Below are 17,711 nucleotides of genomic sequence, written 5' to 3' on the forward strand. Positions count from 1 at the left end.
CTAAATCGAAATTCTCCTAGTGTTCGACGTAGATTACCTACAATCCTGAACCCGGGTTGTCATGGATTGTATCATTTAAACCATAATTAATTAGTATTAATGGTTAATTACTTACACTAATGATTCCCAAGGTAGAAGAATTTGGTCTTTTGCCATAATTACTCACAAACTTCTTTCATTAAGTCACCTACACGCTACCTGTCCTTGTAATAAGTCATCCCCTCTTAGATCTTCTATCTGGCCAGGTACTAGATAAACCTTGTCAATATGCCACATCTAATTGGTAATCTACATGCCCACCTCCAGCTAGCATGTTAGCACCAAAGCGGTCACTTTCATCTTGGTTAGTTTTCTTTTTGGAACTCCTCTTATCTTGGCGGTAGAATTTTCTCTACCTCCCTAAAACTTCAAAAGAAACTATTTGTGCCTTTCAATCCTAGAAATGGAAATCTAAAGGTGCGTTTGGTAATACTTATGTTCCCGAAACAATTTCGATCGAAATGATTTTTTTTTATTCTCGTTTTTGGGGAATAATTTCTAAATATTTTAAGCCGTTTAGAATCGTCCAAAATTTCAATTCCTGAATAGAATTGTGTTTGGTACCGTTATAAAAATTTCTAATTCAAATCATTTTTTTATATAATTTTTAAATAATTTTATTACTTTTTCTTTTCTTTCTCTTTTCTTCTTCAATGTCCGTCGATTGCCAGCCTTGGGGTGATTGGCAACCGGCTAGACAAAGGCCGAGCCTCACCGGCAGCCGGGTGAGGCTCGGCTAAGCCTTGGTTGGGCAAGCAACCTTGCCTACATCCGGCAAGGCTGAGCTCGCCTAGTTGTTGGCGGGGCTCGACCTCGCCTTGGTCGGGTGATGTTGACCTTGCAATGGCCTGGCAAGATGGAGCCCCGCCGACGGCTGGGCCGAGCCTTCAACGAGCTTGTCGGCAACCGGTGGCAGTGGGTGGCAGCGACGGCAAACGGCAATGGTTGCGGCAGCAACACTTGAAGAACAAGAGAGAAGGAAGAAGAATAAGAAAAAGAAGAAAAAAAAAGAAAAAGAAAAATAGGTTGACTTGATTATAGAATTGTTCCGGAACAAATAATTAATTTTTTTTTATTTCTTGATTCTGTTCCAAATCTACTTCCGGAACCAAAAATAGATTTTTGTTCTTGGGAACGAAAATTTGACCAAATGGAGTTATGTTTCAAATCTACTTCTAGAAACAAAAGAATAAAAAGCATTGTTTGGCAAGTTGTCAAACAGGCCCCTAAGCTTTCCTTTTCAAGAGCTACAAGGTGACTATGGCAATGCTTGTTCAAATTGTTTGAGATCTGTGGGATGGATCTCTCACTACTTTTGCTTTCGGAAATTCTCATGTATTATGAGGATGTTAACGAGAGAGTGTTTATATTTGAGTCTAAAGTAGTATATACCAAACGTAGTTCTATTATATGGGTTGAAATGATTTTCATTCAGTGAATTACCTATCGATTCGTCGCATGGTACAAAAATCTTGACTGAGAGTTGGTGACCCGTTGAGGGGCTTCGATATTGATGATGCTAGGGACACAACGGAGGACGAAGTTATCAATCCATGACAAAAATATAGACTTTTCTGTAGGCGATCTTTTAGAGCATAGTGTAATATGGAGATAAATAACCTTGACCCTTCCCAGAACTTTTGTATTTTATGTTTTGCTCGAACAACATAGTAAAGTTGTAAATCTAAAATGTGATAGTGGGCCCGGTCCATCTTTCTTGACAACTTGAAGCCCATAAATCTTCTAAGTGGCCGGCATTAAAGCCCAACAAAGGCCAGAGCAAGCCAGACGACAGAACCGCCCTCGACGCAGTTCGGGATTCGCGCGAGAGGTGTCGCTGCCAGGCTGCCAGCAGCGTCGGCACTCTCGACCGCCGAAGGATTCTACAGAGGCTCCTCCGTTCTCCGTGCCGTCGCGTCTCAACTGGGTCGGCGCCAACTCGGTAATCTTCGTTCCCGAAACCCCACAATTTCGCTTCTTTTCGATCGATCACCGTTTGCCGCGCTGCTCTCTCGCTTGGGTTCTTTGCATGCTCGGTTTCTTGAACGACGACGGCTCCGATCGCGCTGAGAAGTCGTCTTGTACGTGGAATTGGATATGCACTTTTGTTTTTCGCGTTTCTCGTTCTTTTTTGGATGAACCCATTAGCGTTTAGATGATCAGAGTGGGCTGCGGAAGATGCTTGTGGGTTCCCTGTTTTCACAGATGTTTTCCTTGCTTGGTTCATGGGTTCTGTGTTCGATTGCGTCCGAGGCTTCGCTAGTTCGGTGAATTGCTGTTTGCATGTGATCATTTGATGTTGTGTCGTTTCTAAGTGCCCTTTCCTGTGGGCCGAATGTTGGGTATGTGCATGTAGCCCGGGAGAGTTGGTTGATCTGTGGAGTCCCCGGAAGGAAGAAGCCGAGCATGTGATGAAGCAGGAAATGGGTTCCGGGCCCCGGCGCACGCGATCTCAGGCGGCTCCGGACTGGAGTGCTGGCAATTTGCTAATTCTTGTGAATGAGATCGCAGCGGTCGAAGGGGATTGCTTGAACGCGCTCTCTTCTTACCAGAAATGGGAAATAATCGCGGAGAACTGCACCGTGCTGGATGTGGATAGGACTTCGAATCAGTGCCGCAGGAAATGGGAATCCCTGCTTGCTGAGTACAGAAGGGTTAAGCAGCACGAGTCACGGTCGGGCGTCAATTCATATTGGTCTCTGGGACGTGATAGAAAAAAGGTTTTGGGCCTTCCTGAGACTTTTGATAGAGAATTGTTTGAGGCCATCAATAATCTTCTTATGGCGCGGGAAGATAGAGCAGATACAGAGCCAGACAGTGATCCAGAAGCAGAAGGTGACACACTTGAAGCCGCTGTTTGCAAATCTGGTAATTTTTGTTTTGGCTTTTTACGTAACTTTTAGAAGTAACATTAAAATCTGCTGATCATACTTTATGCTTTTGAAAAATTTGGTATAGTTGCTGGAGGTTCATATTATAGTAGTGATTTTATTCCACAAAGATCTCATATGAGTCTTCAATTTGATTACCTCTAATATAACTTCATTCTTGGAGCTATAACGGTTACATCACGTGTGCAGCTTTCCCAACTGTCTGTATAAATAAGTTCGACTGTTTGATGCACGCGAGCCATTGTGCAGTTGCCTTTCTTCCCTTTGTCCTTCTATGTTTCTTTATTTTGGCTTAGGCTGTATCTCTTACTTCTCCAAAAGGGTCAAAGCAACTTCCAACTTTTAAACATTCCTTAATACTGATAATTGCCTAGCTTAAAGGTCAATTGAGAAATTCATAAATTTTAATCCAGAAGACAGTCTATGGCTGCACAAGAACTAGTTCCAACTCGTTATGTTTTCCTGTTAATTTGGTCAGAGTAGAATCTTTTCGGTTCAAGATGTTGATCGATAATGGACATTCACCATGAAGGTGAAGGTACTAAGTTGTACATCCCGAGACACAGCACTACATCTTTGCTGATTAATGTGTTATCTCGTCTAGTATCTGATATATTTTGGTGCAATAGTACGGTTGATTCTCTGTCATTTAAGTGTTTTCGGAGTTGCATAAACTTTATCTATTTTCAACTTGACTCTATTTCATTGAGTCTAGATCCATTCCAAGTGGGAATCGTTGATGTGCTCCACATTCATCGAACTTGTGGGAGGACTAAATGTGTATGTACATTCAACGTTGTTTGTAAGCAGAATCTGGGTCAATTGGTCATACTTTTAATCTGAAATGTTCTAGGGATGTAATGAAATTAACACGACTCTGTCACAGTGAGGTATGAATAGTTTATACAAATTAGAAAGATGTTTTTCTTATGAAACACTTTCAGAAGGCTATAAATTCGTTGTGAAGTGACTGGACCTACATGCTTGAGATTTCACATATATTGCATCATGCAAACTAATTTCTAGGTGAAATTGGTGGAGATTCTATGTGGTTGGTACTACCATAGATGGAAATAGCAGTGTGTAAAGAAGATTTGCATATACCAGGTTCTTGGGCCAGACACCACATTCGGCCTTAGATTTTGGAAATAGCATTAGCTGAAGAATGAATTATACCATATCCATTTACATTAATTGTTTAATTATCCCTTGCTTGCTGAAGCTTCCTGTCTTCAAGTTTGGTTAACTTGCTATGCCTCTTGTTTAATTCAAATATTTCTATCCTATACATCAAGCATCGATAATTGCAGTATGGATTGAAATTAATTTGCCGTTTTTGCACTATGTGATTATAATAATTTAACTAGATGTTCTGGAATTTTGTTCATAAAACATGTAACACAATAAGTATTTTTCTTGACAGTTCTTTTGCTGGCTCATTATGACAGAATTATGATTAATAGGGTTTAAGTGATACAATTGGGGGATGTCCATATGATATCATATTGCCAAATATCTATTAACTAGTGCATGTCTGTTCAATGCATAGGTGATAATAAATGTTGAAAGTACTTGTGAGACTGTTTTTATATGAATCGCTGAACTTATGAGCCAACTGAAGTTTTGTGTTGCACTTGACATGGTCATTTATGAACTATCTAATATGGTTGGTAGATGGACTTGAGAAAAGTTTTTTTGTACACTATTACATCTGTGAGTTATTATGATTTTTCTGATGGGTGTAATACTTGTGGTGGACATAGGTTACTCCAAAAATAGGCCCAAGCGATCCTGTAAATTTGCATTGATGAATTTATGAGTCAAACTAAGTATTACGATGGATACAATCCAATGTATCTAGATTTATGGTGTATCTTGTTTACTCCATGGATGTGCTGGTACATGTACGCCTAAGTGTCCCTGTGCCTGCACAATGTTAGATTTAATCATTGGATGATGTTTCAGCATCCATTATGTGGAAGATATAATGTTGCATTTATTATATTGATAGGTCCAAGGGATTTTGTGCATCTTTACTGTTGTTTTGGTCAAACTTTTACGTTAGGTCTACCTCGATTGTATTGAGCTGAAAAAGTCGAACTATTGTGTGTCTCATCTCAATTTTTTGAATGTGCGTTGCTCTTTCAAATATGTATGGATAATTTAAGTACATTAATGTGTTCTATTGCTGTCTACCTGAATGAATGATGTTCACATGCAATCCATGGATGAGCTTGTGTGGTCTGGTGCATCTAAACTAGGTGAGATTGAATGCTTTGAGAGTCAAATGTATTAATAGAACAACTAAGTACTCTATGAATGAGCTCAAGGACTCAAATGTACACATATCATGGAATTTATGAGCTTACCTGAATTTTGATGAGTCCAATGAAATGAACTTAAAATTTATGGTGGTTTTATTTACTTTCTAGATAAGGTTAACGGACTTAGTGAATTTGCAAGTGCTGGATTATTAGTTAACAAATATCTATGGAACCACGGTTTTTTATTTATTTTTAATATCTCTACTTCTATGAGCTCATGTAGTTTTGATGACGCATGCACTAAATTTATGGGTCTTAAGTACTCTATGGACAGGCATGAGAGACGTCATGTATCTACATTGCTCAACTGATGAGTCAATTTAAGTATCACAATGTGTGATGTAATCTATCTAGATTTAGTTATAGCCAGTGTTGTTTACTCAATGGATGAGGTAGGATGAAATGAGCTTGTATAAGTTTTTATAATGTGCACCTTTGATCTATCTAAATTTGTAGCAAGTCCACATCTTGTATAGATCATTTAATTATCCCGGTGTAATTTTATGCATCTTTTTAATGAAGTAATTTGGCTTTTAGAATGGGTTCAAATAATTGATTGAAACTTGTGGTGAACAAACTGTCTTTGTTATATATGCAAAAGCACTTGTGTGTTTGTAAATCTTATCTTCCTTTTTTTTTTTTTTCAATTCAAAGTTGGTCTCATCGGTTGATCGACACATGCAAATTATTTAGGTGTAAAACATAGTTGACATTGATAGTAGTGAGATAATCTCAGTTAGTTTATTTGTTTAAATTAAAATTAAAGGTCAAAACGTTTTGAAGAAGTAAGCAAGGACAGTTGAGCATGGCATGGGTGCAGTGCCATGTGTCAATGCATCATAGGATCTTTCTCTGGATACCTCAACTTTACTGTATACTGCAAGATTATAAGATTGTAAGATAAGATGCTAAGTTGTGGCTCTTCTTAAGCCAAAGCTTTCTCCTATGTCTGTTTTGTTTAGCACATTTATAAGACTGAGCTGCTTAGATGATGTTATGAAATTGTTTGAATGAAAATAGAAAGTCAAGTTAGTCATACAAATTTCCTTAATGGGGTGGACATATGGATTGAATTCAATTTGACTTACTGATTTCAGTAAAATGACAGCCTACCTGAGAGTTTATGTTGAATATGGTTTTGTGGGTGTGAATAGAGGCAATTGCAGTAGGTCATGCAGGCTTATTTTTTACTCAAGCCAAACAAAACCAAAATTTGAGGAGCCTAATTTCTGAAATGGCTGATCTTGAAATACCTGGACTTTGGTGTTAGAATCGTTCATGAAAAATTCTGTTTTGTGACCTGAAAAATACTTCTTACCACGCCATTGCCACCAAACAAAGAAGTTAGGCTACACATTTTAAGTGAAGCTACTGTCAGGTGATTAATGAATTTCCAGTTTACGTATTATCACGGGTTTGGCCCTGCTGCGCCATTTGCTATTTATTTTGCCACAGTTATTGTCTTTTTTATTGCCTGACATGCCTCATCTTGATTTGGAAAGATTTTGCATGATGCTTTTATTCTGATAACAATGCCAGCAATTGTTTAGTTATCTTTGTATCATTCTTCTGGTCAGTGCTTGTGGAGTGTTGAGCCTCTACCCTCTTTTACTAGTTTTCCATTCTGATTTGTTGTGATAGTGATGTCATTTCTTTAATCTGGTGCCAATAGTTTCTAAAAGGAAAAGAAAAAAGTCTCGGCACGTCATTGTGATGCGGGAGCATCCACACCCCATCACGCATCACATTGTCCAAGGATTGCCCACAACGAGCCCATTAAAGGATAAAAGTACGAAATCCAGTGTCCCCGGGGAGTGCAGTGAAAATATCTCAGGTGTGTGCATGGAGTCTAAAACTTCAAGAAGTTTCTACCATGTCAAAGCCTTTGTGCTGTTTTATTTGTTTCCTCATGTGTCGTGTAGTGTCGTGTTATGGTAGTTCATTTCTTTAACTTGGTATGAGCAGGTTCCAAAAGGAAAAGCGGGAGAAGCCTGAAAAGCGGGAGAAGCCTGAAAAGCAAGAGAAACAAGAAAAGCAAGAGAAACAAGAAAAGCAAGGAGTCTATGTCCCCAAAAATCGTCGTGCAAGGACTGCCCACGATGAGCCCATTAAAAGATATCACAATGGCACTGCCAACTACGAGCCCATTGAAGGACAATGCTATGGAACTCGACGTCCCGGAAAAGTGCAGTGAAAATATACTGGAAGAAAGGCCTCAAACTTGTCGTGCAGATGCCAACGTGACGCCTGTGGAGAACCCCAAGGGAAAGAAGCTCGAGGAAAGCGGCGTCGAAGAATCGGGGAAAACGAGCGAAGATGAGCAGGAGCAGACGATGGCCTCGACATTGCGAAAGAATGCGGAGCTGATCCAACGAATCGCAAATGGGGGTCTGGCAGATCAAGAGTGCATCGAGAACTCGAGAACTGAGTTCATCAGAAGGCAAGGCGATGAGATTATTGCGTGCCTTGGAACTATCATAAGCAACCTTAACCAGCTCTGCGGAGTAGTTCAAGTCAAAGGATGCGACTAGTTATTGCATGCCTGTATATAGTTTGGGATTATTGCGTGCCTTGGAACTATCATAAGCAAACCTTAACCAGCTCTGTGAAGTAGTTCAAGTCAAAGGATGCGACTAGTTACTGCATGCCTGTATATAGTTTGGGATTCTGCATCTAGATGCTTGACATGTTGAAATGATTTAGGGGCAAGAATCTTGACGTCTAATATCTCATTGTCTTTCAGATCCGACGGGACAATAGTCTTCTCTGGACGTGGCGAGATCTTTACAAAAAGGTCATGTTTTCTCCATCGTGTTGGAGGAACCTGTTTCTGGAAAACCAAAATAAGCTCCGACCCCCTCCTCTCTTTCTTTAGCGGTTCGATCACTGTTGTCAAAACTCAACTCTCCATCCTATCTTCAGTCGCGTCTGCACCGTCTCTGGCGGCGCTTGGCCTTGCTCTGTACGGTAGCGTCTCGTGGAAATCGTTGACCACCTTGACCATAGCTCGAGCTGCCTCTATTACGGTCCAGTCTTGACCCTAATGAACAATCGCACACAACAATAGGAAAAACCAACAAAAGAGTTTTGTACCTCTTGTACATGTGGCAATTTCATCTTTTTTTTTTTTAATTTTTAAAGTCAATTTAATCATAAACCTTTGGATAATTTGCAAATATAGTCCTTTTAGGAGAAAATTTACTATAAAAGTCATAAATTTGGGTTGTGCAAACCTCGCCGGCCTTTTGCCACCTAGATCAGGCCTTGCTAATCGCCCTCACATGAAGAAGATGAACAATTACGAGGAGGGGACAAAACCGGAAAACTAAAGAATTTGCGAGAGTAGTTTTGGAAGGAAAAATATTTTAATCCTAGTTTTAGCATTCTGTAAATGCTACTTTGAAAGGCTAGATTAGAGCAGCATTGAACTTTTAGCATTTTGAAGACTAGTATTTAGTCAAAAGTAGAGGTGTCAAAATGGATCATTGACCCATTTTTGAACTTATATTTTAGTTATATGGGTTATATATGGGTTAGAGCTTTTAAAAACCCAACTAAAAATGGGTCAAAAAAGTGAGTCGATTTAAATGAGTAAAAAATGAATTAGAAGACCCATTTTTGACCCATTTAAAATATCAAGTGGGTTGGAAGTTAGAACTCATTTCTAAATTTTCAATTCAAACCCCACACAATTTTTCCATCTTTAACTTTATAAAAATGTTCTTTTTATATAAAAATTGAAATTATAATTATCTTTCATATTTCAATTTCTTTTCTTTTTTCTTTTTGTTTTTTCTTTCTTTTTCTTCCTTCTTTAGCGGGCGGTCGGCGACAAGCTAGGTGAGGCTCGAGGTCATCGGCACGCGAGCTCGAGGTCTCGCCGATGACTAGCGAGGCTTGAGCCTCGCTAGATTTGGTGAGACTCGAGCTCGCTGGCGTTGGGCGAGGCCTCGACCTCGCCAGATTGGTGAGATTGAGCCGCGCCCGATGCCGGCGGAACCTCGGCCTCGCCGGATTTGGCGAGCGGCTGGTCGAAGAAGAAGAAAAAAGAAAAGAAAAGAGAAAAGAGAAAAATTAATTAAAAGAATTAAAAATTATTTAAAAAAATAAAGAAATAAAAATATTTTTAAAAAATAAAAAAATAAAAATTATATTTTAAAAATAAAAATAAAAAAATATATTTTAAAAAATAAAAAAATTAAAAAAAAAAAAAATTAAAAATTCGATTTTTTAAAAATATTTTAAAAAAATTATAAAAATTTTCCATTAAATTTGTATTGCATAAAAGTGTTTTAGCAATAATATTAGTTTTTTTATATAAAAAAATCATAAAAATGAGTTTTTTAGGTTTAGTTAAAATTTTTTCATGTTACAGTTTTTAGTTACTCAACAATATGTTCACTTCAAATAAAAGAAGCATGTGCATAGTTTAATTCTTTATAAATATTTCAATTTATAGGTTTTTTTATATAATTTTTTTAAATTTTATTTACTTTTTAGTTTAATTTGAAGTTTTAATCAATTAGCATATAGTAGAGGTAGGTTTTCTTAGAATATTAATAGGTTTTAGCAATACGGATCGAGTCAGGTATGGGTTGGGTATGGGTTAGGTCGGGTGTGGGTCACTTGATTTACACTATAAATATGGGTAAAAACGGGTTAAATTGGTCAAATATGGGTCGATCCATTTTCGACTCGACTCACTCATTTGACAGGTCTAGTCAAAAGCTATTTTAAAATGCTTATCAAATGCTCCAGCATTTTTGAGTTTTGAAGATTGAAAGTTTCTTGAAAAAATTGAATTAAATGCAATCTCTAGGAGTCCTCCGCGGACCAATAGAAGGACTTACCGGTCCCAGTAGGCGTAAGCAAGAATGGCACGTGTTTCTCAATGCGAATTCTCGAGAAGAGGAGAAATCCCCTCCAGCCCAAGACGGAAGAAGCAGCATCTCCTTCCCACCAGGAAATCGATATGCTACAAACGTATAGACCCCAGGTCAACGAAGAGTCCAAATAGCTCCGCCACCGCTGGCACTCAGCAAAGCTCATTTACTTCCGTCGTAAAACAAAAAACATCTACAAAGCTCGGTCCGAAAAACCTAACCAAAGTGATCTCTTGGACGTGCACTTGGGACGATCGAGAAAGCAACAAAACTCCCCCGCAAATACAAGAAAGCGACAGATACAATGCTCCTCGCACAACCCAGCAAAGAAAGAATCATTAAAAAAGCATATACAAAAGAGAGATAACGAAAGTTAAGAAAATCGATAAAATCTGAAGTTGTCAAGACTTGGCCGGCCGAGAATAGCTAAGCAGCAGCTCTCGTGGTTAGCAAAATGCATTGTCAGCCATTTAGATGCTTCAACAATCAGTGCAATTCAGTGGGCTACCAAGCAATGATCCAAACGCTCACATCGATGCTTTTCTTGAATTTATGACACCATTAAATATAATGGAGTTACAGATGATGCTATTAGATTGAGATTATTTCCATTCTCTCTTAGAGACAAAGTTAAGAGTTGGCTTTCTTCTCTTCCTGCAGGATCAATCACTACATGGAATGATATGGTTCAAAAATTTCTTGGTAAGTTCTTTTCACTTACAAAGTCTACGAAAATGATATTACTAATTTTATGTAAATGGATAATGAATCATTATATGAAGCATGGGAAAGATTCAAATAATTTCTTAGGAGATGCTCACATCACGGACTACCAGTATGGATGCGGGTACAAACTTTTTATAATGACTTTAGTACAAATCTTCGTTCTATGATTGATGTAGCTACAGGGGGAAATTTAAATAATAAAACACCATAATACAATTTATTAGATGAGATGGCGTCCAATAATTATCAGTGGCCTACTGAGAGACTACCGATGCGAAAAGCTAGCGGAGTTCATGAAGTGAATGCTTTTGCTGTAATTACTGCACAATTTGAAGCACTTAATAGAAAACTAGATAATATGAGTGTTTCGGCCATGAAAATTCAGAATTTGACATATGATTTTTGTGGTGGAGGACATGTTAGCACAGAGTGTCAGGTAGGTAATAATTTTAAATATCTAGTGAAAATTCTAACTTTGTTGGGAATTTTAACAAGTCACAGAATAATCCCTACTCCAACACGTATAATCTTGGATGGCGTAATCATCCAAATTTTTCATGGAATAATCATAATGTGATGAGATCACCGTGATTCAAACAATTAGAAGAGACAAAGTCCAATTTGGAAGATATAGTCACCAAACTTGCTAATACGACTCATGACTTCATCAAAAGCACGGATGTTTGATTTCAAAACCAAGAGGCTTTGATCAGAAATTTAGAGATGCAAGTGGGTCAGTTACCAAGCATAATGTTAGGGAGACAACAAGGTTCTTTACCGAGCAACATAGAGAAAAATCCAATTGAAAATATAAATGCTATAATCCTGAGAAGTGATAAACAAGTGGGAGAAGAAGATGTCAAACAAGAGATTATCAAAGACAAGGAAGAGGTGATCAATAAACAATCAAAGGAGACAAGCAAGAGTAAACTTTTTCTAGATAATCCCAAGCTATATGTGCTGCCAATTCCATTCCCTCAATAACTCCAGCAGCACAAAATAGATAAGCAATTTTCTAAATTTTTTGATGTATTTAAAAAATTGCACATTAACATTCATTTTGTAGATGCTTTAGTGCAAATGCCTAGTTATGCACAATTTTTGAAGGAGATTTTGGCAAACAAAAGGAAACTGGAAGATTATGAAACCGTGAAATTAAATGAGGAGTATTCAACCATCCTACAAATAAATTACCTCCGAAATTAAAAAATCTAGGGAGTTTTACTATTCCTTGCACTATTAGGGATTCTTATTTTGAAAAAGCATTATGTGATTTATGTACAAGTATTAATTTGATGCCTTATTCAATTTTCAAGAAATTGGGATTGGGCGAGGTAAAAGCAACCACAGTGCCACTTCAACTGGTTGATCGATCAATTAAATATCCGAAAGGTATCGTGGAAGATGTTTTGGTAAAAGTTGACAAATTTATATTTCCTGCAGATTTCGTAGTTCTTGATATGGAGGAAGATTTTGAGGTGCCACTTATCTTAGGTCGACCTTTTCTAGCAATAGGAATAGCTCTTATTGATGTACAACAAGGGGAGTTGATTCTTAGAGTTCAAGATGGTCTTGTTTCATTTAATGTTTTTAAAGCAATGAAATATCCATCTGATGATAATTCTTATTTTAAAGTTGAGACAATTGATAAGTTGGTGAATAAGGTTTTTTAGGAAAATATTTTTAAAGATCCACTTGAAGCATGTCTAATTCAACCAAGGGACAAAGATATTTAGAATGAGGAGATAAATGAGTATGCAAATTTTATGGAGGCAATTCCACCATATTCAAGGCAAAATGCAATTAAATTCGAGGAGTTGAGACAACACATTACAAAGCCTAAACCATCAATTGAAAATCCTCCAATTCTTAAACTCAAACCCTTACATTCTCATTTGAAATATGCTTATTTAGATGGAGTTTCTTCTTTACCGGTAATTATATCTTCTTCTTTAACAGATTTGATGAATGAGAAACTACTTAGAGTATTAAGAGAGTATAAGGGTGCAATTGGATGGAAAATAATTGATATTAAGAGAATTAGTCATTCATTTGTATGCACAAAATTTTGATGGAGGAACAATATAAACCCACTATCCAATCTCAGAGGTGTTTGAACCCGAAGATGCAAGAAGTAGTGAAATATGATGTAATTAAGCTACTTGATGCAGGTATCATTTATCCTATCTCTGATAGTTCTTGGGTAAGTCCTGTACAAGTTGTGTCAAAGAAAAGTGATATGACTGTTCAGAAAAATGACAAACAATGAGTTGATTCTAACTAGAACAATTACTAGGTGGCGTGTGTATATGGATTATAGAAAATTGAATGATGCCACTAGAAAAGATCACTTTTCTTTACCATTTGTTGATTAATTGTTAGAAAGACTTGCTAACAATTTTTTTTTTTTTTTTTGATGAGAAACCCGGCCAGGCCGGGCGGGAAGAACCGGGGGCAGCATAGGTGAAACCATTACCCCGGTGGCATGGGGTGGTGGTTTCACCTGTGCTGCCCCCAGCTTCCCGCCGGCTGCCGGCTGGGTTTCCTGGGTCATCAAAAAAAAATTGTTAGAAAGACTTGCTAGGCATGAGTTTTATTACTTTCTTGATGGATATTCGGGTATAATCAAATTCTTATTGCACCAGGAGATCATGAGAAAACTACTTTCACTTATCCCTATGGTACTTTTGCTTTTAGAAGAATGCCCTTTGGTCTTTGTAATGCACCAGCTACTTTTCAAAGATGCATGATGGCTATTTTTTCTGATATAGTTGAAAAATATATTGAAATTTTCATGGATGATTTTTCCGGTTTTGGCTTATCATTTGATTCTTGTTTAAATAATTTGGCTTTAATCTTACAAAGATGTGAGGAGACTAACATTGTTTTGAATTGGAAGAAGTGTCACTTTATGGTGCAAGAATGAATAGTGCTCGGGCATAAAATTTCTCGAAATGGAATAGTTGTCAATCGAGCCAAAGTGGAAGTCATTGCAAAATTGCCTCCATCAACATTTGTGAAACTTGTTAGAGGATTTTTGAGGCATGCAAGATTTTACAGGCGATTTAAAAAAGATTTTTCAAAAATTGCTAAAACCTCTTTCTAATTTTTTTGGAAAAAGATGCTCATTTTAATTTTTCTGTTAAATGCATGCAGGCTTTTAACGCTTTAAAGGAGAAGTTAATATTAACACCAATTATGACAGCACCAAATTGAGATTTACCTTTTGAACTAATGTGTGATCCTAGCGATTCTACAGTAAGAGCTGTTTTGGGACAAAGGAAGAATAAATTTTTTTGAACCATATATTATGCTAGTCGAACCTTGTCAGGTGCACAATTGAATTATTCAACAACAGAAAATGAACTTTTGGTGGTAGTTTTTGCTTTTGATAAATTTCATTATTATTTAATTGGCTCAAAAGTTATAGTTTATTCGACCACTCTGCTCTTAAGTATCTCGTTTTTGAAAAGAAAGAATCAAAACCTAGGTTAATCGGGTGGATTCTATTGCTACAAGAATTTGATTTGGAAATCAAATATAAGAAGGGGACTGAAAATCTAATTGCAAATCACTTATCAAGAATTCCAAATTCAAAGGAAAAGGTAAGACCAATTTTGGAAGAGTTTCCTGATGAAATTTTTTTTCCCATCAAGTCCACAAAAATTTCTTGGTATGTTGACTTTGTAAATTATTTAGTAATAATGTTCTTTCTCCTAAATTATCATATCAATAGAAGAAAAAAAAAATTCTTTTATGATTTTAAAAATTATTTTTGGGAAGAACCTTTCTTGTTTAAAGTATGTGCAGACCAAGTCATAAGGAGATGTGTTCCAGACGAAGAGAAGCCAAACATTATATATCATTGTCATGATGGAGAGGCAAGTGGTCATTTTGGTGTCACCAAAACTGCAGCTAAGATTTTATAATCTGGATTTTATTGGCCTACACTTTTTAAAGATACATACTCTTATGTAGCTTCATGTGATAGGTGTCAAAGAATTGGAAATATTTCAAGAAAGAATGAGATGCCTTTAAATAACATTATTATGTGTGAATTATTTAATGTTTGGGGTATTGATTTCATAGATACCTTTACACCTTTTTGTGGAAATTTATACATTTTAGTGGCTGTGGAGTATATGTCTAAGTGGGTAGAAGCTGTAGCATTGCCAACAAATAATGCTAAGGTCGTGGTCAAATTCTTGAAGAAAAATATTTTTACCCAATTTGGCATTCCTAAAGCAATCATAAATAATAGGGGGACACATTTTTACAACAAACAATTTGAAGCACTTTTGAGTAAGTATGTAGTCACACATAAGGTTGTAACCCCTTATCATCCTCAGACTAGTGGTTAAGTAGAGATTTCAAATAGGAAAATCACAAGAATTTTAGAAAAAACAGTGAATGCCTCTAGGAAAGATTGGTCAATAAAACTTGATGATGTACTTTGGGCCTATAGGACAACATTCAAAACTCCAATTGGGATGTCTCCTTTTAGGCTAGTGTTTGGAAAAGCTTGTCACTTACCAGTGGAATTAGAGCATAAAGCATATTGAGCATTGAAATTTCTGAATTTTGAAATGCAGTTTGCAAGTGAAGAAAGATTATTGCAGCTGAATGAATTGGAAGAATTTTGCAATGAGGTCTATGAAAATTATAAGTTGTACAAGAAGCGTACAAAAAGATGGCATGACAAACACATATTCAGAAGAGAGTTCAACATTGGTTAAAAAGTCTTACTTTATAACTCTCGTCTTAAACTTTTTATAGGAAAGTTGCGGTCTAGATGGTCTGGTCCTTTTACAGTTACACAAGTATTCTCATACGGAACAGTTGAAGTTGCGTATGACACTGAGGGCACATTCAAAGTGAACGGTCAACGTTTGAAGCCCTACTTTGAAGGTGGTTACAATAAGCAAAAGACCACCATTGAACTTTATCCTCCAGAATAATGACATCCGAGATAATTTGGCTGAAAACTATAAAACAAGCACTTCTTGGGAGGCAACCCAAGCATTTTAATTATTATTTTTTTATTTATTGTTAAGTTTATGTTTTGCCAAAAAAAAAAAGATGAACTTTTCTTTATTTTATTCAGGTTAATTTTTTAGGGATCACATTTCAAGAGTTTAATTATCAAGGTCATCTATGAACTTATCTTACAACTAGGGAGTTTTCTTCTTCCTCTTTCTAATTTTCGCATTGAGGACACTGCTTCGTTCAAGTTTGGGGAGGAGACAAAAATTTTGGCTAAATTTTATTTTATTTTATTTTATTTATCATGATTGCACTCCGGTTGTAAATTTTTACGATTCCTAGGAAAATTTAAATTATTTAAATTTGCAATTGAAGTGTGAGTTAATTTTAATTCCGATTATGTTGATTCACTTACTGAGCACTAAAAGTCCTTAATTTTTGAATTGTGTGTAAATTTAGAGAACATTCATGTGAAGTATGTGATTTTCTTAAATTTCACCTAAATCTTTGATTTTCTGATTTTCTCTTGAGGTGAAATCCTAAGCTAAATATAATTGAGAAAATGATTTAGGCAATTTTTGGATCGATTGAGCCTTTCAAGCTAACCTTATTTATTTATATCCCTAGTCACCCTGTTGCGTCTTAATTATTACCCAATTTTTCATTGGCATCCATATATATTTAGCCTAACTGTTATGAAATTATATCATTGTCCCATACCCTATGAATACGTTGATTTCTTTTGGGATAAAAAATTATTTGAGCTTAATAGAAATTTGGAAGGAAGGATGGAGTATGAAAAAAAAAAGTGATTGCAATGGTTGTTTGGGGTGTATAAAAAAAAATTGCTTTTATGGTTCCCTATTCAACTTTCAATTGAGTGAGCCTTTTGGATACCTAATGGGTTAGAAATTTTCATGCCATATTAAAAGGGACTTTAAGAGAAACTCCACCATAAAGCAATTCAAAAAAAAAAAAAAAAAAAAGAAAAAAAGAAAAAAGAAAAAAAAAGGAATGATGATATATGGTGGCAGAGAAATTATCTTGAAGGAGTGAAATTTGACAGTGACATTAGCTCTAATTAGATGCTAGAAATCAACGTGTTGATGGACGATTTGAGCTTAAAATTCCCGTTATCTCACATTTAGCTCAGCCTTATGTTACAAACTGAGAAAAGTCCTATTGATTTTTGGTTGGATAATTAGCTTACATTAGTGGAGAGAGGAATGAAAAGCAAACCTATGAGGTTTGGTCATAATTATTAAGAATTTTTAAGAGGTTGCATGTCAATGTGAATTTATTTGGATTGCATATAATTCAAAAAAGATGATGACTCACACACACACACTTGGATCACATAATTAGAATTGGTCTTAACTTATAAATCAATTTTAATGTTTAGATGAAATTTGTGTTTTTATTTGAATTGTGAATTTGAGCAATTATGAAAAGATGTCACGGAGGAGGTTGTTATGTTGAGTATGTGTTATGTCTTGATTTTGCTCGAGGACTAGCAAAATGTTAAGTTTAGGGGTTTGATAACTCTATAAAAATAGAGTTATTTTACTTATTTTAGGCAACAATTAATGCAATATCTATGAGAAAATATTTGGATTTCTTTCTGATTATTTGAATTTTCCTTGTTTATGCAGAATAATGAGATATAGAGAATATAAGAAAAAAATGACAAAAATCAGGAATTCAAATCACGAAGTAGTGGAAGATAGATATCAAATCAGAATCATCTGATTTACTCCTGATTTTATGCGCAATTGCTTGGAGCTTGGATATATCCTCTAAATGGGAGAACATTGAGAGCTAGAGAGAGCAGTTAGGTTTTTGTTAGATCGTTTTTCATTTTTCTG

The 17,711-nt window shown here is 36.3% G+C and overlaps 1 protein-coding gene and 1 non-coding gene across 2 annotated transcripts; one reads left to right on the plus strand and one right to left on the minus strand.

Moving 5' to 3' along the window:
* Positions 1-1,821: 1,821 nt before the first annotated feature.
* On the plus strand, positions 1,822-7,998 carry LOC104437273. Its single transcript, XM_010050190.3, has 4 exons — positions 1,822-1,981; positions 2,396-2,907; positions 6,927-7,088; positions 7,220-7,998. Exons 2-4 carry the CDS (start codon positions 2,451-2,453, stop codon positions 7,783-7,785), a joined length of 1,185 nt encoding a protein of 394 aa, XP_010048492.2. The 5' UTR covers positions 1,822-1,981; positions 2,396-2,450; the 3' UTR covers positions 7,786-7,998.
* Positions 7,999-10,860: 2,862 nt separating this feature from the next.
* Positions 10,861-10,968, minus strand: LOC120292340. Its single transcript, XR_005550135.1, has one exon. It is a non-coding gene; the product is annotated as a small nucleolar RNA R71 (small nucleolar RNA).
* Positions 10,969-17,711: the final 6,743 nt, after the last annotated feature.

Source organism: Eucalyptus grandis, chromosome 3, assembly GCF_016545825.1.
Source record: "Eucalyptus grandis isolate ANBG69807.140 chromosome 3, ASM1654582v1, whole genome shotgun sequence".
In the NCBI taxonomy this organism is placed as follows: domain Eukaryota; kingdom Viridiplantae; phylum Streptophyta; class Magnoliopsida; order Myrtales; family Myrtaceae; genus Eucalyptus; species Eucalyptus grandis.